The following is a 14170-nucleotide window of genomic DNA, read 5'->3' on the forward strand; positions in this document are numbered from 1 at the left end:
ATATATTTAACATTTTCACAACCCCAGGTGCCAAACTGCATGTCTCCAGACCTGCTGATAAGTCCGGTCCATGTCAGAGATGCTGGATTTTACATCTGCAGGGTCAACTGTGGAGAGATGTTTGAATTCAGTCACTGGGCTCAGGTGGACGTCTTAACTGTCCACACACCTTATGGTAAGGTGTCGCTGAGAACATGTTTTCATGTAAAGTCAACAAAGTATTTGTTAATATTTACAACTCACTGTGATAAATAATGTCTGTTCTGCACCAGGACAGAGTTTTCACTCTTTAGAAAGTCGAATGAAGTTAGTGATGCAGCCTCAGCCTCAGCAGCTAAACATAGGAGACAACCTTCAGTTGGAGTGTGGAGCCGTTGGACGTCCCATCCCTCAATACCGCTGGCACAAAAATGGACTTCCTGTTCCTAATGCAACCAAAAGGAAACTCATAGTTAGGAGAAATCTTCTTTTCACAAAAATGTTTAGAAAAAATATATTGTGTCACCATCAAATTCTAAAACAGCTATTGTAATGTTACATGGCATTAAAATGTATCTAAATATGGCCTGACCGAACACAACTGTGTACATTTCAGATTCTTAACGTGGACCAAGAACACCATGCCAGGTATCGCTGTGAGATCGTCTGCGGCTCTGAGAAAATGTGGACCAACGAAGTTGACGTTGTAGTAGGTGGGTCACACTTCAGTACAATTCTTTTTTTGTTGTTGTCACAGCTCAATAAAAGTAGGTCTAATTTTATGGGTATTATTTGTTTGTTTTTGGCTAAAAGTACCAAGGATATCAGTCCAGGTTTCAGGAGCAATGGAGTGCTCTGAAGGTAGAGTTGAAGTGCCTGGACCCTAGTGTGATGAATAGCAGAGAGCTAATAGTAAACAATGAACTGCATGCTAATCACGTTAGCTCTAACCCAGTCATTAAATCATAAGGAACCTAACAGAAATGGTGTTTGGATGCTGTGATTTGCAATATTTACATGCATGACTTTTTAATTGTCTGTTTTTCTCTAACAACAGCAGGTAAAGGACTGTAATATTGCATATATGTAGATGTTGGGGCTGTCAATAAATGACAACTTTTAACATGATTAATTGCATGGTATCTGTGGGTTAATCATGATTAATCTGGATTATTTTGATTGCAACTAATCATGATTAATCATGAGATCATGTAAAACACACTTGCAATTGTAATTCTAAAACATGGGCAAAATGACACTAACTGTACATCCACTAATGCCACCTTCCAGTCGTGCTCTAATACAGCCACCAACAATTACTTTATTGATCCACCAGGGTATATACTCAGTCACATTTATTACAGACATAACATCACAAACTGTATTTGTGATGTCAACATTGATGTCCTAAATGGAAACTCATAAATTCAGCAGATGGGGAGGGGAAGTGGGGAAACACCGAAGGACAAACTCACAGTAGACTTTTCCCAGGATTCATTTACAAGGAAAATAATTGTCACTCCTACTAATCTCCAAACTCACTCAGTGGATAAACGGTGCCATTGGTGTGAGCTCTAATCTTACTTTGATTAATTTTCTCACTAATAGAATAATCTATCACTAATCTATCACTATAGATGGAAAAAAAAATTATAATGTTGTTAATCTCACATGATGTTGTGTATGTTTCTATTTCTATAATCTCTAGATGATTTCTATGCCATTGCAGGCGGTGAGTCTCATTGAGTGTTTTTGTACGTGCAGTAACATGTACTGTATGTATTACCAGCACCAGTATTCAACCAAATACTGCCTTGTGTTTACTTCAGGCTCCAACGACTTTTTCCTGAATAGTGTTCCAGAACAACTTCACGGTATGTACCTATACCACACACTGCATCAGTAATTAAGGTGTTAACCTGTCAACTAACTGTATGAAAGCTGTCGTTTCATGAGCTCTGACGTCTGTCATCTAAAAACAGGATGTGAAACTGGTTGCCTGGTAACATACAACGTACTGTACATCATTTTCCAAAGAGTTGGTTCAGCTCCTTGTGATAAAATAAAAACTAGAAAAAAAAAGGATTCTCCACAAATTCCAAATGTTTTGTGGAGACAGAGTGCCTGACCGTGACTGGCCTAGAAGCAGTGAATCCAACCAAATAATTCTGGCATCGTGAAATAACAAACAACTCCAACTGAACACAGTTGAGAAAAATCTACTCACAAAACTGAACTCATCGATGCCCAAACATTGGGGGGGAGGACATTAACATTGATGTGAAGTGCGTCAAATTTGATTTGATGGTGAAACAACATCCTATGATTAAAGATCATTATTAAATCATGGAGTTGAGTTTTAATACAATACAACAAGAAATGCTAACATTCCTATAATGGTGGTTTATACATCAGTAGTTACACTGAATGAAGAAAACTTACTGTTCCCCCTTCCTCTCCCGAAACCCTTCCTGTGAAGTAAAAATTAATTCAAACAGCACTAGAGAATGACTAATTTTAACTACGAGTAGAGTCACATTAAATTGAACTCTCTTGTCAGCACCGTTGTGTTTGGTTGTGAGTGCACTTTAACCCACTTCCTTCCTGCAGGCTTGAACTGGTAACTGTGATTTTTATCAACAGTAGCTGACTCTAATCTACACAAGAAATATTGTGAAGGCTGTGTCTTATCATTAGTGACATCTACTGGCGGCGTCATGCAACACAATAAATATCATACTTCGTCTGTTACATGTGATTAGATAGATAGATAGCATCTATCACTTAGAACACACCACTGTCCAAATAGGGTTGTAGGTGAGATTACCTCCAGTTAACACTGAGATACTGACATACCTTTGTCTACTGCAGACTACTGTGAACACATTTTGGGTTAAAACTTTGGCCTGGTGTAAATGCAGAGGTTGATATTTGGGGCAAAGTAAAAAAATATGCACAGTACTTCCAAGTGAGTTTACACTCACGTACAGAAAAAACGCCTTTTCTTTTTTTTTAATTCACTAACGGACGTGGCCCAATTAAATTAATTATTCAATAGTTCTGATTTACGCTTTTGGCTAGCAGTAAACACTGCCTCCTCTGGTGTTAAAACACTTACATACACTGTGCTTAAATGTGCTCTGCAGATATATTGATTATAACGTGTGAATGTGATTTATTTTTCTTCCAGCCACTGATAAAGTTGCCTTGCTCATCGGCAATTTGTCCTACAAGAACCACCCACAGCTCAAAGCTCCAATGGTGGACGTCTACGACCTCACCAACCTCCTGCGGCAGCTGGACTTCAAGGTGGTGTCACTGTTGGACCTCACGGAGTCCGAGATGAGGAACGCAGTCGACGAGTTCCTCCTGCTGCTCCACAAAGGGGTCTATGGTCTGTTGGAGTTTTACTTTAACACATATTCCTCCTGATCATTCTGCCAGAGTAGTGGAAAGAACTTCTGCCACTTGCAGGTCTCCTGTATTACGCTGGTCATGGATATGAGAACTACGGAAACAGTTTCATGGTGCCTGTGGATGCACCCAACCCGTATCGATCGGCCAACTGTCTATGTGTTCAGAGCATCCTCAAACTGATGCAGGAGAAGGAAACAGGCCTCAACGTTTTTCTCTTGGACATGTGCAGGAAGAGGTGAGAGGTCAGGCTGTGGGTTCTTAATCTTTGTCTAGAAGCTTCTTTTTATGTAAGTTTTACACAGATGTCTGGAAAATAATTATCAAACCTTCAAGACTTGTTGCTGAAGCTAAATCACAGCTTGTGATAAAATGTTATTTTTAACTTGTCTTTGTTGTCAGTTGTTTCTAAATTATAACGTGGATTTCTGACCCTCTATGAGGTGTTGACTTGAATTAGGTTTTTTTGTAATAATTATAATTGTTTTTCCAGGAACATCCACGACGACAGCACAACCAACATTGTCCTGAGGGTCACAGCCAACATTGTCTTTGGCTACGCAACGTACGCTGGAAATTCCAGTTCTTCATTCATTTCTGGAAAAAAAACATATTACCATGAAAACCAAATATTGCGTTATTATCTGTTAATATTTCCTCGACTTGACTACGCAGATGCCAGGACGCAGAGGCCTTTGAGTTGAGCTCCAGCGGCTTCACCAATGGGGTGTTTGTCAAGTTCTTGAAAAAGCGACTTCTGGATGACGAGAAGATCACAGTGGTGCTGGACAAAGTGGCTGAGGGTGAGAAGAGAAACAGAGAAAATAAAAAAAATTAAAACTTAAGTTTTTTTGTCTAGGTACAAATAAGACCTAAATATAATCATATTATTGTAAATACATTTTCAGGTCAAACTAATTGGTATCTAGAAGTGTTGATTTTTCTTGACCATGACTGTAAACATTTGAATATGAAATAAAAACAAATATTCTGCTTCCATATGAATATGAACTAAAACTAAAACTATAAACTAAAACTAAAATACAAAAATTTCTACTTCCTAAAAGTGTCTTTATTTATTCCAAATGCAGTAGATAGGCCCAGTTTTGATTGATACATACTGTATGTTACTTACCCTCTGATGTTTGTATGCAGATATGGGACAGTTTGATGCTACCAAGGGGAAACAGGCGCTGGAAATCCGCAGCAGCTTATCAGAGAGAAGAGCTCTGACTGATTCCATCATGCCTAGTGACAGTCCTGATCTCGCCCACGCTCACAGCCGACAGTGGGCAAAAGCTCACGGTGAGTTTAAAAAACTGTATGACACCACTATGACACCAGGGAGGTGTCCGTACTTTCCAAGTGAAGTTATTCAGCTGTTGCTGACGCATGGACTCATTCATAACTCTTGTCTTACTTCCTGCTTGTAAGTCATGATGATTACTGCTATTAATAAAGCCTGTTATATATTATTTATATATATGTAAAAACTTTTGTTTTTACATATGTAAAGAAAATATGTAAAAACAAAAGTACCACAAAGTGCTCTGTGTATTACTCCAGAGCTTCCTGAGAGCATGAGTCTCCTCTTTGACTGTGGGGCTCAGATCAAGTTAGGCTTCGCTGCTGAGTTCTCCAACGTTCTGGTCATTTACACTCACATCACTAAGAAACCTGAGGACATGTCCGTCTGCCAGGCTCATGTCACAGACTTCTCACAGGTCAGTCATGAACCCAGGGTGGTAACGCATTTAGAGTACTAATGTGAATATATGACTGTGCTACTACATTCTTTACAACCTTCTCCCCCTGTAGGACCTGGATGTGGATCCCAAAGAGATGAACAGAGAAACTCCGGAGGAGACAGGGACCTACTTCCTGTCCGGCAGCCTACCTCAGCACTGTCTCTACACCAGACTCAGCTCCCTGCAGAAACTCAGGGTAAGACAAGTGTGATCGACACATTTGGGAAATGACATCATAACCTGACGTCTTTACTGATTAATGATGTCCTAACAAAACAAGTCCCGTTCTTTTTTTAATTTAAACTGCTGGGTTTTCAGCATTTTTTTCAGTATTTTTTATATTACAAAATGTTTTGCCATGCTATACTACATGGGGGCATGCTGTACTGCACTGTACTATAGTGCAGTATACTATACTACTGATTAGCATATTATACTGTACTCTAGTAAAATACACTGTACTATACTATACTATACCATACCATACCATACCATACCATACCATACCATATTACTGTACTGTATATAGGGTGAGCTCTAGCCGTTGTGGTGCTCTAGAAAAGATTGTTGTTTGGCGCCATCTAGCGCCCTGAAATGTTAATGCAATTATTCTGAGCCATTATAGAGCCTATGTGCCCAATGCAAGGAATCATGTGCTGTGCTATAAAAACTACACTACACATCTACACTGTTCTCCTTCTTCCTCTCCTGCAGGAGGAGCTGGTGTTCAGTGTGTGCCTTCAGGGCACGTTCTCAGCCATGGAGGATGATCCCGTTCACTGGAACAAAGCTATAAACATTGGAAAGCCACTGATCGCTCGACTCGACCTGCATCGTGCCATGCGTAGGAACAGCTGCCTGCAAACCTGCCTGATGCCCCACAGCCCGTCTCAGAGTCCGTGTCACAGCCCCAGACCGGACCATTTCCTCCATCATCATCACGGCCTGCACCAGGCCCAGGATCCCAATCGCCTCTCCCCACAACCCTTCTACATGGACGTTTACGAGCATCACCAGGGGGCAGTAAACCTCGGCCAGTGTCACTCTGAGCCCTTGCACCATTCATCCGGTGGGCTGTCCAGCTCACCTGGCAGGTTCAGCATCCCCATAGAAGCCAGTGATGACATAAATGAACTGCAGACTGCATTCATCAACAGTCTACAGCTTTAGGCCGGTAGATTGGTCTAGTACATACGGGTGTTAGGTATAGATGTTTTAAAAAAATGTTTTAGAAACACTGCTGCTCTTTCATGTAACATGTGGTAACCATTAGAAAATACATTTTTATAGAAATACAAGAGATGAATAAATGTGAAGTCACGTGGGCATTGGCATTGTTGTAGTTCTAGGATGTTGGCATTATTTTACCGGCTTTAATAAATAAGCACGTTGCTAAAATATGTGATGATGTCTTTCTAAACAACACACCAGATGAGGCAGAGTCAGCACTGACTCCCTCTGCTGGACAGTTTAAATAACATAACACGATAGATTAATTGCAGTTCCTGGCGACATAGTGAAATAACAGTTAATGTGTTTGACCCACAACAAGAAGATCACTGGTTAGAGCTCGGTTACAAGCCGAGTGTAATGGGGACAAACAAATCCTATGACCCCAGGATGCATTCTCATTGTTACTACAAGGGGCTGAGTGGGGTAAACAACATGGAGAAGTACACACAATAGAGCATAAGTCATGCATTGACTTATGCTCTATCTAAAACGAGTTTTTGTTTTTTTCAAATTAGAAAGTTAAAAGCACAAGAGATAAATATCAACCTATGTTGTTAATATCATCTGTATTAGCACAGTCAAAGAAAACCATGATGGAAATCAATTGCAGTGATACTGTATAATGTTACGTTTGTGACCTCTTAACCTTCACGTGGACCTTCAACTGTCCTGTTCAACTCAGTGTTGTTGGTGTAAATTCCTGCGATGGGGGGTGAGGAGAACCAAACATGCTGTTCTACATGGAGGACTCCTATGGTTCACAGGAGTACAGGCAACTTTACTTTGTTTATTGTGATGACGTAATTGATTGTTTTATTCCAGTTACTGTCAGAATTCTAACGTTTCTGTGTAAATTTTGAGTAAGAATTAAGACTTATATATATATATATATATATTGTAGGAAGACTTTAAACACTTTTAAACATTTTTTTTTTACTTAACTTGACATTGAGCTTGAGCTCATTGATTTGAGCTTAATACAACATGAAATGCTGTATATGTATTATTATTATTATTAGTAGTAGTAATAATAATAATAACAGTATGATTATTAGTATAATTAGCAATAGTCATAGTAGCAGTAGTATGAGTTATCAACTGTGTAGACTTCAGCATTCAGCCTGTTCCCACAGCTGATTGTTTTCATAATGGCAGGGAGATCATGTGACCTTGAGCAGCCAGGACAACAGGCCTTAGAACAGGACAGGGCACCTTGCAGAGAGCTCCGCTGTAACATCATGTCAGAAGAAGGCTGGAATGAAAGCTAATATTTTCACTCCTGCTGACTCTGTGCTGTTTTGATGTAAAAAAAAAAAGTGGTTTGGACACATTGGGTTCTTGCAGTGGTGACCAGGAGACACTGCAGCACAGCCCCAGAATCTGAGTGTGACTAAATAATGGATGAAGTCGCTCAGAAACCCTCGGGCTGCAGTGTGATATCACGACTGCGTCACTTGTGGGGGAGGAGAATTAGAGCGATGCAGTAGAAAACAGTTGAAGAGAGAGAGAGAGAAAGAGTCTGAGAGAGAGGTGGGTGCAGAGAGGACAGAGAGGATTCTAATCATGTCAGCTTCATGGGAGAGACTCCTGTTTCCGACCGTTCTTCTTCTCGCCTCCTTCAGAAACATCCATACAAGTAAATTATGTTTTAACTTTACACAGTTTTTGTCCAGGCTCTGGTCTGACTACTTAATTTATACCCATGCATTTTTAACCTTGATTACAAACAGACAATGTCATTGGGGTTGAAATAGTCAGAAATTGCAAACAGTTGCAGGTGTTTAATGTTTTTGGTTTTCACATATTTTACATTTATCACCTGGACCTTCATCCCATCAGACAGCATTTAACATACATTTGATGGGACACTGAAACCAACCAATAAAACCCTGAACTTAATCACCATGTGTTCGCCTATAAAGTGGTTAAATATACAAAAATGTAACAGCCAATTCAACTTGTATATGAATGTTCATACATGAATGACTTTGCTGCCAGAGACAACAGGGCCGACAACTCCCCCCATGGTTCCCATCAGCCCTCTGCCAACAGATGTGAGAAGTGTTGAACTTAAAGGTAATTCGTTTCAGTCCTTCATTGTAATATAGCTACATTTACAAAAGTGTGATTTTCTTCCCTGTCTTAGTTTGATGCATATTAACATCACCATTTTATGGTACATTAACAGCTAACCCCTTCAATGACCAGGTTATAATAATGTGATCACTAAACTAGTGGTTCTCAAACTGTGGTACGTGAACCACAAGTGGTACGTGAGCACTCTCTAGCGGTACAAGGGGAAAATTCATATTTTTCATTTTCAATTGAATAAATCTGAAACATAATATGTACAATTAATACAACATTTAAACATAAACATCTTTCTAAACATTTCTAAACATCTCTCCTCTGTGGTGGAAGCTAACAGTGAAGGTCTATGCTGCTATATTCTAATGTTGGTCATCATGGTGGTACTCAGAGAGATCAAGGTTTTCTCAGGTGGTACAGAGTAGAAAAATTTGGGAACCACTGGTCTAAACTTGTTGTTTTCATGTCTGAGGATGTGTGATCACTTCATGTTAAAGTGTTCATAACAGCGCCACCATTCTCCACCAACAGGGAAAAGTCACACAGAGAAAGTTGAGCTGCTGAATCCGGTGGAGCTCGTGCTCGAGTGCACTTGGAGCGGCGATGTGAACAGAGCAGCAAACCTGACTGGTTACTGGAGGAAAGACGGACAGGAAATTGAGAACACTCAAGTCACAGTGCAACAGCAGAAGGAGAAATATGTTCTGAGGAGAGTGTGAGTGTTTTTAGGTGTAGAAGAAAAAATATATAGTTTTCAATGAGGTATTCAATGACTGTATTTTCTAATGTTTACTTTCAACCAACAAGACAGTGAACATTGGTTGTAACTCCAATGTCAACAACATGCCACTGCATGTTCATTCAGGTAAACAGAGGCAGTTTGAGGCAGTTCCTTTAAGTTGGAATAACTTTTAATATAATTATTAAAATGCCCCAAACCTTCATTTTTATTATTAATTATAATTACTTATTTATTTAAGATTAATCCTGTTCTGAGTCATACACATCCCAATTCCCATCTCAAATCCCATGACAAACATAGAAAATGAAAATCAGGGGTGTCAAACTTCTGGCCCGTGGGACACTTTCAGACCGCAAAGGGCCCACATGCGGCCTGCAACTAGATCATTTATAATGTAATTTGAGCCCCTGCTGTTAATTTTTGGGCCTTTAGTGATACCCTAGCTGATTTGGGTTTTAGACCCCTGATGTAAATAGATGACGTAAGATTATATGGTTAAAAGAAAATGCCCTGAGGTGACCTGTGGTAGTACACTGATTCCTATGGGCTGAACACATAAACTTTTTCTTTTTCAAAGAAAAAAACATTGATTTTTTTTTTCACTGAGCATAAAGCATGACACTATGTTAACAACACTGTTGTTTCTTTACAGTATTATGCAGAAAATCTAACTTTTATTGAGGTCATGCATTACTGAAGGTTCCAGGGTCAAATCCAAATCTGCTGAGATCAGTTTGGATTTGACAGAAAAGCATACATTAATATTGATAAAACGTATTTTATTAAATGTCATTTCTATCTGACAGGTTCAGTATTGCCAGTAAAGAAAACCTTGGAAATTATTCCTGTTTATTCGAAAATGAAGCTAAAGTTGATTTCATTTTGGCAGGTACGCATTCTCTCCTTTTCGTACCTCGGCTTATTGCTATGTGGTTTAAATTCAATGTTATCATCTTCAACCATTCTGTATTTCTATTTACTATTTTGCACTTGTGAAACCCTCTGTCTGTTTATGTCTTCCTCCAGGCCCACAGATTGGGGAGGTGCGAGACAAGCCCATTGTCAGTTATGTGGGGGATTCTGTGGTGATTCCCTGTAAAATGGATGAAACCAAACCAAAACCTGTTTCCTGGAACTGGTACACAGTCAATGGCACGGAGAAAGTAAATAAGATACACGCCTCTTCATTCTTTGTACTACACTATTATAATTTTAGTAGGGACGTCCGACATTAACTTTTTGCTGATATTCCTGATATCAAGCAATACCGATATATACAGCCGCCTGGGTAAAAGGCAGAGTACACACACTGTATCACAGTGAAAATAATTAACCTTCACTGTCACTTCAAAACATTAAGGTTTTTTTAAGGTCACACCATTTCGGCAAAACCCAAACATTGCGTTATCGGGTTTTCATTATTGGAAGAAAAAACGATAACCAATTTTTACCGATATTACATAATTATGCTAACATCAACCGATAATATTGGTTGGCATTTTTTTGGACATCCCAAATTTTTAGTATCTTAGGAAAAACCATTTCCTTAAAAAAAAATCCCTTCACTGAAACCCTGGGATAATTGTCATTGCATGTCAGAAAAAGAAAATGACACCAATCATTTCTTAAAAGTCAGACAATGACGTTGTTAAAGTGGAGCACTTTCATTTTGCCTTTGTTTTGCAGGAGCAGATTGTTGTTCAGCCTCAAAGGTATGAGATAGAAATCAAAAAGGGGGAGAGTAAATTGTTGGTTCACAAGCTGACGGAGGCAGACTCTGGTCTGTATTACTGTGAAGCCGTCTACGCTGTCAGCACCACAATGGCCCATGTGGAGCTCAGGGTCAGTGCTCGAAAGTTATTCTTTATGTAAGGTTGGTCAAAAAGTACATGTCTAACAATGGCCTTTCATATATCTGGTAGGAACAGGTTTAAGAAAAAGTGACACCTAGACTTTGTGGCAATTAAATTCACAACATTTGTTCTCCCTGCCAGCCCCAACTCATATACTACAATGGCTGTAAAAAAAACCTTGTGGCTGTTGCAGGTCATCACGCTATTGGAACCTCTGAAGCCTTTCATTGTCATCCTGGTGGAAGTGGTGCTGCTGGTGGCTGCCATTCTGCTCTACGAGAGAAGCCAGGCCAAGAAGGGTGCAGCTGGAGGTGACATCTAACACACTGACAGCCTCTGTATGTAACGATAGGCTCTGTGGCAGGTGGCAGGTAGTAACCTAACAGCAAACTCTCTGCTTCATTCTCAGGTGACAACACTAACACCGACCAAACCAACACACTGTGAGTCGCTCAGTCTCTTAGAGTCTCTGTCTCTAATTGGCGTCAACATTACCTGTAAAAGTTAAAAAGTAGCAGTGACCATAGCATTAAACGAGTTACCATCTTTACACGGTGGTTCCCAAGGTGGGGGGCGGGCCCCCTACTAGGTGCAGAACCCTCGCTGGGTGGGGAGTCCTAAAATGGTAAATAGATTTTTATTGCAGTATTATCTATGACATTTTGAAAATTATATTTGTTAATTATTTCCTTTTTTTAATCAGAAAATCAGTTTTGGAAGCAATACTGTGTTTCAGGTTAAGTTCAGTGGCGATTTGGTAGTTTTGTGAATGCTGACACGGGGTCTCAAATAATAGTAATAGTCCTGTCTTCTGCTTGGGAACCACTGGTGTAACTTGAACTCAATACAGTTGGACCATTCGGGTCGCTGGCATGTAGAAAGTCAAACTTCTGACATTTTCTTGACCTTTTCTTGATCTTGACATTTTCCTAATTTGTAACTACTTTACAAACCACTGCTAATGTTAGTGACATCCATTGAAATGTTTTAAAAATGTCTGGTTTGTGTAGTATTTGTCAAGCTCTATGAATCAATGTGACTGTAAACGTGTACTTCCTCATTACTCTTCACAACTGCCTTAACGTTTAACTTTTGACGTCTTTCATCAGGACACAGGGAGAAAACAGTGAGTCAGCAGAGAGCTCCTCCGTGAGACAACGCAAATCTTAAAGAGCAGAAGCTGCCGTCTAGTCTACTCAACAACTTTAAACAAATATAAATGTTAGCGCTAACAGCAATACTGACACTCCTACAAGTGACTGTGGTTGTCCTGTTGAAACTGTTGAAGCGGTGTACTCTCACTTCACGTCAAACCATCTTTTTCTTGGTACTGAGAATTGTTCTTATGCATTTTCACATCACATCCCTGCCACTTGTTGTCTATGTGTGATATTCATGGTTAGTGCCTTGTACCGACTGAACTGTGCAAACAATATTAGTCCTAATCCTGTCTATTTACATATAAAACATACTGTATATGTACACCAAGCTTCCGCTCCATTTATGCACACATACTGTATATTTTATTCTTTGAAGCAATCGTTACTAAATTTTACAAAAACATCTGCACTGACTGAACAAAGGGAGAAAAAATCAAATGAATGCATTTTCTCCACTGTAGGACAAATAGGCCCCCGTCCTCTACTGTGGGAACCAATGATGTAATGCAACACATCAGCAGATTGTAACAAGCAATAATATATTTCCACATAATGATCATAATAATAACATATGAACTGTATATTAACCTGAATAATCGTATATTTGTCAGTGCTGATGTATCGCCTGTACATCAACAAGCAAATTAAAACTATTTAAACATGTCAACTATTGAGTTTCTGTAAGCTGTGTTAGTTAATCTGAAGGAAAATTTTACCAAAAAGTTTAACACGTGGTACAGTGGATGTGTGGTTATCATCCTTGCCTTACAGATCACAGCTCCAAACCCCAGCAGGATCTAACCCAAAGACCATTGTAATTTATACAATGTCTTCATAAATAACTTGAATATATTCTAAATACAATCAATATTTTAAGAATGAAGATTTAGTCTGGAATTCAAAAAATCAATTATTCATACAATACTTTGTGAAGACTTACTTTTATTTTAACATAAATATTCTGCACAGTAATTGTTCAAACTGAAACATGTTCAATTTTTTCTTCTTTTTGGAAATGTTTTTGAAGAATACAGTTGTGTTCCAATAGCAGTCCATCGTCAGCAGATCTATTCAACGTCTACGGTTTGTTCATGAGGAAGCTGATGAGAAGCCTGATGACTCCATCATCCAGGCCCAACACCTCTCCATCCTTCACACTCTCATACAGTCGGAGGCTCTCTGTGCCCCACAGGGCGTTTTTCCTAGGGTTGTTGGCATCGGTCTCTACAGATAGGGCCACTGTGTTCAGCTGGTAGCAGAAGAAGGAGAAGAAGTTGCCGTCGGTGATCACGGCCTGAGACACAAAAGGCCTGGTCACATCCTCGTGGTTCCAGAAACCTGAGGAGGCAGGAATGGAGCTTAACTAACAGTAGTTCATGTCGGTTGAAAATATTACCTGCCATGAAAAAACACAGCTACTGTGTTTAATTCTAAGACTACTGTAGTATGACATGCCGTACCTTAACGTAACTTATAATCAAATATTTAACAGAAAAAAAGTGTAGGCAAGACACAGCTGTAGTAGATATTTAGTACCTCGCAATTTTTAGAAACTATAGTAGTGTATCTGTTATGTCTTATTTGTCTATTGTTTGTATAAAAAATTTAATTTTACTTATTTTTAAACACGGTACAATGACTTTTCTTACTTTAAAGTAAAGTTTATTATAATTATAATATCTAATACAAACATTTACTTGGTGGACATAAATATGGAACACAGAAATAATTAAAATTTATAATCAATTAATAATAATACTCATACTCATAATAATTATTGTTATTATTATTATTATTATTATTAGTAGTAGTAGTAGTGGTGGTAGTAAGCCAGCCACTAGGGTACACGAAGCCGTGTTTATAGTGCCGGTCCCAAGCCCGGATAAATGGTGAGGGTTGCGTCAGGAAGGGCATCCGGCGTAAAACGTTTAGCTAAATCAAATATGCAGATCA

The 14170-nt window shown here is 39.1% G+C and overlaps 3 protein-coding genes across 9 annotated transcripts in view; 2 read left to right on the forward strand and 1 right to left on the reverse strand.

The window, feature by feature from the left end:
* Positions 1 to 6541, forward strand: part of malt1 (MALT paracaspase 1) — an 8428-nt gene extending 1887 nt beyond the window's left edge. The window contains exons 4-17 of one of the 7 annotated variants that reach the window (XM_008335952.3): positions 28 to 175; positions 273 to 451; positions 596 to 692; positions 793 to 840; positions 1688 to 1711; positions 1809 to 1853; positions 3170 to 3373; positions 3454 to 3631; positions 3887 to 3958; positions 4069 to 4196; positions 4549 to 4698; positions 4960 to 5117; positions 5212 to 5337; positions 5856 to 6541. In XM_008335952.3, coding sequence (XP_008334174.1) covers positions 28 to 175; positions 273 to 451; positions 596 to 692; positions 793 to 840; positions 1688 to 1711; positions 1809 to 1853; positions 3170 to 3373; positions 3454 to 3631; positions 3887 to 3958; positions 4069 to 4196; positions 4549 to 4698; positions 4960 to 5117; positions 5212 to 5337; positions 5856 to 6311 — 2013 coding nt within the window. In that variant the 3' untranslated portion in view covers positions 6312 to 6541. The remainder of the gene's footprint in view (positions 1 to 27; positions 176 to 272; positions 452 to 595; positions 693 to 792; positions 841 to 1687; positions 1712 to 1808; positions 1854 to 3169; positions 3374 to 3453; positions 3632 to 3886; positions 3959 to 4068; positions 4197 to 4548; positions 4699 to 4959; positions 5118 to 5211; positions 5338 to 5855) is intronic. The other 6 variants (XM_008335953.3, XM_008335954.3, XM_025053299.1 and 3 more) reach the window with 6 other exon arrangements.
* A 1315-nt stretch (positions 6542 to 7856) lies between these two features.
* On the forward strand, positions 7857 to 12538 carry emb (embigin). Its single transcript, XM_008335951.3, has 9 exons — positions 7857 to 8010; positions 8373 to 8450; positions 8994 to 9177; positions 10011 to 10093; positions 10231 to 10367; positions 10891 to 11046; positions 11251 to 11368; positions 11467 to 11500; positions 12167 to 12538. Exons 1-9 carry the CDS (start codon positions 7938 to 7940, stop codon positions 12225 to 12227), a joined length of 924 nt encoding a protein of 307 aa, XP_008334173.1. The 5' UTR covers positions 7857 to 7937; the 3' UTR covers positions 12228 to 12538.
* Positions 12539 to 13139: 601 nt separating this feature from the next.
* The window catches only part of mrps30 (mitochondrial ribosomal protein S30), a 6094-nt gene continuing 5063 nt past the window's right edge, over positions 13140 to 14170 (reverse strand). The window contains exon 5 of the mRNA XM_008335945.3: positions 13140 to 13555. Within this exon, the coding sequence (XP_008334167.1) occupies positions 13296 to 13555 (260 nt within the window). The 3' untranslated portion in view covers positions 13140 to 13295. The remainder of the gene's footprint in view (positions 13556 to 14170) is intronic.

This window comes from Cynoglossus semilaevis, chromosome Z, assembly GCF_000523025.1.
Source record: "Cynoglossus semilaevis isolate Cse_v1.0 chromosome Z, Cse_v1.0, whole genome shotgun sequence".
NCBI lineage: Eukaryota > Metazoa > Chordata > Actinopteri > Pleuronectiformes > Cynoglossidae > Cynoglossus > Cynoglossus semilaevis.